At 52.5% G+C, this 7,500-nt stretch overlaps 3 protein-coding genes across 3 annotated transcripts in view; 2 read left to right on the forward strand and 1 right to left on the reverse strand.

Moving 5' to 3' along the window:
* LOC126569737 (hexamerin-1.1-like) overlaps positions 1-772 on the reverse strand; it is a 2,127-nt gene extending 1,355 nt beyond the window's left edge. The window contains exon 1 of the mRNA XM_050227027.1: positions 1-772. This exon is cut by the window's left edge and continues 1,355 nt beyond it. Coding sequence (XP_050082984.1) covers positions 1-772 — 772 coding nt within the window.
* The window catches only part of LOC126572388 (T-box transcription factor TBX1), an 18,619-nt gene extending 13,874 nt beyond the window's left edge, over positions 1-4,745 (forward strand). Inside the window, exons 6-8 of the mRNA XM_050231641.1 lie at positions 2,878-2,951; positions 3,681-3,838; positions 4,058-4,745. Of these exons, the coding sequence (XP_050087598.1) occupies positions 2,878-2,951; positions 3,681-3,838; positions 4,058-4,627 (802 nt within the window). The 3' untranslated portion in view covers positions 4,628-4,745. The remainder of the gene's footprint in view (positions 1-2,877; positions 2,952-3,680; positions 3,839-4,057) is intronic.
* A 1,216-nt stretch (positions 4,746-5,961) lies between these two features.
* LOC126572410 (uncharacterized) overlaps positions 5,962-7,500 on the forward strand; it is a 2,389-nt gene continuing 850 nt past the window's right edge. Inside the window, exons 1-2 of the mRNA XM_050231688.1 lie at positions 5,962-7,326; positions 7,392-7,500. The exon at positions 7,392-7,500 is cut by the window's right edge and continues 497 nt beyond it. Of these exons, the coding sequence (XP_050087645.1) occupies positions 5,962-7,326; positions 7,392-7,500 (1,474 nt within the window). The remainder of the gene's footprint in view (positions 7,327-7,391) is intronic.

Below are 7,500 nucleotides of genomic sequence, written 5' to 3' on the forward strand. Positions count from 1 at the left end.
CGCGGCGATCCTTCTTCAAACCGAACTGCTCACCACCGAGCCAGAACGGATAATCGGTGTGCAGGTAGTAGTAGTAGCTGTTCAGCCCAATGTCCTCGGTGAAGTAAGCGATCTTTTGCTCCGGGTTCGTGTGCACGTACCAGCCGGTGTAGTTGGCCGGGATGACCACACTGTAAACGCCGTCGACCTTGCTCATACCGTAGTAGCCCTGCATTTTGTACTGCTGAGCCCGCTGGATGACCTCGGTGTTGATGAAGTGGTACGGGCTGATCTCGTACGGTGCCGGTAGTACGAATCCGGCCAAATCCGGTCGGTGCGTGACCGCTACCGTCAGCGCGTACACGAACATACCCTCGTTGCAGTAGTAGCGAGCCCAGGCAGCCACCTTGTAGAACGTTTCCCAGTCCTTCGCGTGGTACAGGACGCGGAATAGTGCGATGGCCTGCTCCAGGTGGTGCTCCTCGTACACCGAGAATACCTCCCCCTTGGGCAACAGACCATGCTCGTAGTACTGCCACAGTTTCGTCGCCCACTGGCTGGTCGGTTCGTGTTTGAACAGCTCCGGACTTTCCTTGAAGTGGAAGTTCTTGGCGTACGCAACCAGCTGCGGATTCCAGTCCTTCTCGTACAGATGGCGGAACAGCAGCAGCAGATCCTCCTGTTTGTGCAGGAACTCCTTCTCGGCGTACTTCACCTCGGTCGTGCTGGGCACGAACGCCGCCGAAGCGAACGCGAACGTGGCTCCCAGAACCAACAGCGCAAACGATTTCATCCTGCCGGCTCCTCGCTAGACACTGATGGTGCACCCAAGGGCAGGAAGGTTCTTTTATAGGTCCGAAAGGATGACCTTCAGATGAGCGTCCTCCCGTTGCATTATCATCGGTGCATTCTGCAAGGGCAACTCGGCAACGTTGCTAGTTGCTTCGTGATAAGCTCCACCAAAAAAACATTGGCTCACGGTTCGAGAACACATGGCCCATGGTTTCTCCGCGTGCCAAAGCGAGCAGATAATTCGTTCGGCAAATTCGTTCGGTGTATTTTAAGAAACGAAGCAGGGCATTGACATCGGTGGCTTCTCGCGGAGATGCTAGATGCCGTTTTGACCGGGAGTGCTCCTGATCTCTCTAGAAGAATCCAAAGCCAAACAATCTGTGAAGCTACTACTAACCAGTGTTCTTCCACGGGCATTAAATACCTTTTCAATATTATAAACCTTAACTCTAGGGCCACAACATAATTCAACCAGAGTAGACGAAGAACATAGTGTTGCCTTGCCATCTTAAACAAGCCAAACCGTCAGCTAGCTAACCAGGCCGGCCATTATACAGGTTAAAAGGTTCGTATATTACCAGCTTCTAGAGCAGACCTGTAGCAGCCCTCGTAACTCTGTTTGATTTCGCATGACAGATTTCAAACAAATATTCAAACCCATTAGAAGCGAGTTCCGGAGCTTCCTGGGTAACCGAGAGTCCAACTGGGATCCCTCCGAACCCCCAAACTGGAAAGGGACGGCCGCTGGGGAAACCATTTAAACAATTCCCTAACTTATGATCCTCCGCAGGCTAGGAGAGTGTGTTCTGCGTAATTCCTCTCGTACTTCGCTTCATTGAAACATATTTTCCCACCCCCTCCCTTTTCCTGGCAATATGTTCCTTTCTCTTTCCGAACCAGCCCCACTTTTAACATCCCTTACAGCACGTGCGGAGCAGGAGATTTGTGATTTTTCATTGAACATTGCCCGGGGGGGGGGGGGGGGGGGGGGGGGGGGGGGGCCCAGAGCGAAGATGGTCACCGACTTTCGCCGTTACCCGATGACCGTACGCAAGAACGGGAGGCATCGTTGTGGGCGGACGATGCTGTTAAACAAACAATAACTCATAGAACCAATCTGTTTCGTCCGAAGAGGGAGAGAAAATCTTCCCAAAACGATTGTTTACCGCTACCGGAGTCCGTACCATAAGAGAACTTTCAAACCACCGAACAAGCCACGGGAACAAGCCACCGGGGCCTGGTGGTGGAGGCGATGGAATCGGAATTGTCCCGTAATGCAAACGCCGCCATGGGTCTCGAACAGTTTTGCTCGACTTATGACGCCCCCGAGGGGGGAGCGCACGGTTCGATTGGCGTCCGGCGTGCAGTGATATGAAGCATACGGGTGTTCATGTCCGAGTGGCCTGATGTTGGCCACTGCAGCAGCAGCAGCATCATCACCAGCATTAATGACCGAATGCCAGATCGGCTATTGGTAAACAACAGTGACCCTCTGCACGGGGGAGACAAGCAGGCAGGCAGGCAGGCAGACAACCTGATAAGCGACAGCAGGTCGGTTCGCTCGCCACCCTGTCTGATGCTGACTGACTGGGCTGAGTGGAGCGCTGTGGGTCGATAGGGCGGTCGATAGATCCGGATTGTTTGTTGGTTCTACCCCGATGCCCGATCGAATCGACCATCAATCTGATCGAACACGATGCACATCCGATCCGAGCGCTTTTGATCGTTCATCGATTCAAATCTTCGCTTCCAAAAGATCAAACGTGCATCTCCACAATTTTATGTGTGTTTTTCTACAAGCCATTAAACAAAGAAACATAAAAAACCAAAGTTTTAAACACCGTCGATGGGATTAAAACCTCGATAAAAATCCTCGATCAACAGATCAGTTAACCTTCGAACCAACAAACTCTCATAAGTTACTGGCTCATACTACATAAAGGCCCCACACCGGTCACAAACAATGCATTGCAATACCCCATTCGCCCCTGCATTCACTCTCATAACCATCATATCGTTGTCACGTAGTTGTAAGCGTTGCTCTCGCCAACGCCGCCCATGATGCCGCATCTTTATGATCGTTTCGCTTTCGTCATGTTTTTGCAGCTCCCAGGACCGGTCGGCACCGAGCATGGGCGAACGGTTGAAGAGCGAGCGAACCAGTTCCAGCAGCTACAAGAGTAAGTATCCTCTCCGCCTGTATGCTCCTTTCCTGTGCAACTCCGGAAAAACCGTCGCCGAAATGCGACGCTTAACCTATAAATAACCCGCGTCCGAAATACAGCGAACAGCGAATTCACTGAAAACGGTGAACGCGTTTTTATTGGCGCGATTTTCCGGACCCAGGATCGCGGGAAGTAATTCCCATCCCTGCCCCTTTTCCGTTCTCCCTTCTCGGTGAGAGAATGGGCGACGATCGAAGTGATGAAATGGGTTGGTAGCTTGCACATTTCGTTCGCGCCTCGTCTCGTTGTGCATCGTTAAAAACTTTGAAATTCTCCAACCACTCGAGAGGAGCGCGCGGGCGCGCGCGTGCCAACACAATGCACCAGAGCGCGGTTCGATTGTGTGGTGGACGCCTGTACCATTGCACTCGATCCACGACGATCGTCATGATCATCATCGTCAGCTGCAGCGAGTCGATGTCGCCACTAGTCCTTTCAACGCCCCTGCCCCAGCGAACGATCCCCTGTTGAAGGATTGCATTCACACCTCCATCGCTAAGCCTTTTCCTTTTTTTTTCTTCTCACCGTTTTCTTCTTTTCTCTCCCCTGCCCCCTCCCCCCTCCTCCTCCTCCTCTTTGATGTCCCTTTTTTGCACGCTCATCACTCGCCCTTTCATCGCACTCATCGGCGGGCGGTTCGGTGGCGATAATTGTGGATGACTTGTGCGGTGGCACCCCCGGCAGAGGATAGCGAAATGGTTGGCGCAGTTTCATCAATGGCACCGACCCCATCGGCCGTAGGCGCCAACAGCTCATCGTCCGTGCGGATATCCACGCTGTCTGGCGGTGGTACGATCACGTCCGCTACCGGTGCATCCAATGGCGTCGCCACCACTACCAGCGTGCTGACGATGCATCATCATTCAACGCATCTAGCGTCCCCCTCTGCCATGCACCATCATCTGCAACAGCATCATGCGCACCACCATCAACTGCAGCAGCAACAACAACAACAACAACAACACCAGCAGCATCATCATCACCATCAACAACAGCAGCAGCAGCAGCAGCAACATCATAACGCTAGCAGCATCGACCAGCATCATCTCCATCCACATCAGCCAACGGCGACGCTAGGTAATGGTGCGATTGCAACACTAGGACCTCACTCACCATCCTTGGCCGGATCACCGGGATCATCGGCGGCCATTGGTGGTGGTGGAGCGTCGCTCTCGCCGTACGGTCTTTCGCCTCACAGCGGAGCGTCCTGCGGTGGTGGTGCAAGCACCGGATCCACTCTCGGCCAACCGTACGCATCGGATGCGAGTGGTTTTGGACCGATCTACCATCATCATCATCATCATCATCATCACAATCCACTCGTCGGTGCACCCACCTACATGGCTCCTCATCCGGCGGCGACGGCGGCCACATCGTCCTTTGTCGAGAAGTATAAGCTGGGCTCGACCGCTTCCTCCTCATCGTCTGCATCTTCACCGCCTCCACCACCATTGCCACTGCCACCAGCGGGTACACCCCTCACACCACCTCACGGTGCATCGTACAGTGGCCACTATCAGGGTCACTTCTACGCCGCTGGAACTGGACACCATGCGATGACGCACGGACGGATGGCAACCGTGGCGTCGATCGCCTGTCGAGAACGTAGCGAGCATGCCTGGTATCCTTAGCTCTTCGCGCTCTTCCCCTTATCGCTTGTACATAGCTTAGACACAGAGCAACACCCACAAGAGGAGCTGTTCCGGAGAGAACCGTGCCCGGATTGTAGTATTACATGGTTGGCATGCACAGGCGAGCTGTTTTTAGGGTAGTTCGAGATCGAAACGAGCGAATCGATGCTATTTGTTAAGGAACCACACATAGTAGCGTAAAATAAAGCTGTATGAGCTCCGTGTACCATCTGGTGTGAATGTTTACTAAGGACCGCCGTTAATGGATCCGAAAATGGTGAAAAAAGAAACAGCGATTGTCGCACTTTTTACAGGAATCTGCAGGACTGCCGGCATGGTATGTAATTCTGCAACAACTCGTCTTTTCAACAACATAATTTTCATTTTTTTTGATAAAATTGTACAATTAAATATTTGAATAACTCACCCAACGTTAGCAGCCGCAACACGAGTTCTAACGAAAGAAGTATTAGATTTTTCTACTTTTTCGACCCTTGAAGGAATACTAATGTACGAGCCTCGGGAAAGACCTCAGGAACAATGAGAGTGTGGGATTCTCATGCACTCACTTCAAATCACTTGCTTGATTTTTCATTAGCGCCTTACTGCTCCATTTCTCTATCGAAATGTCGCTTCATCTTCTTCGCAATTACTTCCATGGTTGTAAGACTGTGACTGTCTTCTGAAATCAAAAAATAATTATAAATATAAATATAAATATAAATATAAATATAAATATAAATAGAAAAAGAAATAGAAATAGAAATAGAAATAGAAATAGAAATAGAAATAGAAATATAAATATAAATATAAATATAAATATAAATATAAATAAAAATATAAATATAAGTCTAAATTTAAATATAATTATAAAAATAAATAAAATATAAATATAAATATAAAGCCGGCGATACATGAAGCGTAAACTCAAGCGTAAATATAAAATTAATTTACACTTGAACATGTTTACATGACCGGGTTGTTGACTTTCCTTTTGCGCAAGGACGCGCTTTTTCGAGCTCCCGACGCGAAACGGATCGTGATTAGGTGGAGAGTGCGGTTGGTTGCCAAAATTGGCTGGCGAGTGGATTGGTGCTGTAGGAGGAGCCTCGCGTTACAGTGGCTGTGTTTCGCGGCGCTTAAGTGGCGGAAAAAAGACGGTGAAAGTTTGAAAAAAGTCGCGGCAGGACGCCAACGGCTTTGTTTACAAATCGCTATCGGCGTAGTGGTGCGCGCGCGTTATCAGTGACACCTGTGATAACTCGACGGTGCGAGAGTGTGTGTGGGGCATTGGCGAGTTCCCCAATAAGCCAGCTCGATAAATCAGATCGGCAATGAGCGAAGAGGCGGAAAAATCGGCATCGGTGGCTCCGGTGTTTAAACGAAGCACGCTGATCGAGCGATCGCCGGTGAAGCAGAGGCTCGTCGACGACATGCTGCGGGACGTTTTCTTGTCCGCTGATATGGTCATCGACCTAGTGAAGGACAGGAAATCCGGACTCGGTCTGGAGGTCAGAGACAGGATGTCAGAGATGATGCAAAAGCTTCGGGCTGTGCAGGTCGCCATCCGAAGAATGGCCAACGGCGATAGAAGGCCGGCGTTAGGCAGCAAATTGGGAAACGCTGTACATGCAGCGTGCCAGACAGAGGAGGTGGCGAGCAAGGAGGCGTGTGTGCAAGTGGAATTCGACAGTCGGCACGTTGCGAACGTAAAGGCTGTACATGAAGCTTGCCAGACAGAGAAGGTCGCGAGCAAGGAGACGGCGGTGCAAGCGGAACTCGGTAAACGGTCTTTCGCGAAGGTGGTAGCCGGAGCTACAGTAGTGGGAAAGCCTCCTGTATCGCAGGCCCCCCCCGCCACAGCATCAGCAGTGCGACTGGAAGCAGAAGCTGAGCCCACGGGCAACACCCCGGCGCGTGGCGCGCAGTCGGAAAAACGCCAGCGCAGCTCACCGGAAGAGCAGAAAGACCCCAAGCGCGGGAAAAAGGAAGAGGCGGATGATTGCGCATCGCCCGCGGAAGCAGAGGGTGGAGACTTCACCCTGGTACAACGCGGTAAGAAGAAGGCGGCAGCTATGCCAAAGCCAACCAAGGCAGCGGTTGTCCGGACCCAAGCTAAGTCTTCTCCGCCGAAGACCATGACGACAGGGGCCAAACCGGATGCGCTGATCGTCAAGGCGAAGGACGACGAGCAGTACGAGGCGTTATACGCGTCCCTCTGCGAGAACGAGAAGCTGCAGGAGCTGGTGGCTACCGTGAGGCGTACCAGCGGCGGCAGCATGATCGTGCAGCTGCGCGAGGGAGTGCGGAGCGCCTTGCATCAGGCTGAGGTGCAGCAAGTGCTGGGAGAAGCGGCGGAGGTGAAGGCTGTCTCTCCGCACACGACGGTTGAGTGCAGGGGCCTGTACCAGCACACAACCGAGCTCATGGTGCAGAATGCTCTTAAGGTTCAGTTTGGCATCGAGCATCCGCCAAATGTCACGGTACGCCGTTTCCGCTTCCGAACGGTGGCGGAGATACAGCTCCCGACGGACACGGCCGAGAAGCTCATCGGAGCGGGAAAAATGCGCGTTGGGCTAAACGACTGCACGCTGCACGTGCTGCCAAACCCAACCCGGTGCTTCAAGTGCTGGGAGTTCGGCCATCAAGCGCGTTTCTGCAAGGGCGAGGACCGCCGAGGAGTCTGCTTGCGCTGCAGTGTAGCAGGTCACTCGGCAGCAACGTGCACCGCCAAGCCTAGTTGCTTCATGTGCCCTCCTGGTAGCAACAGCCACGCACCAGGAAGTTTTCGGTGCAGCGCTCGGCAAGCAGCATGCAGGTAGTGCAGCTCAACCTGAATCACTGCGAGGCGGCCCAGGTTCGGTTGCGGCAGT

The sequence above is a fragment of the Anopheles aquasalis genome, chromosome 2 (assembly GCF_943734665.1).
Source record: "Anopheles aquasalis chromosome 2, idAnoAquaMG_Q_19, whole genome shotgun sequence".
NCBI lineage: Eukaryota > Metazoa > Arthropoda > Insecta > Diptera > Culicidae > Anopheles > Anopheles aquasalis.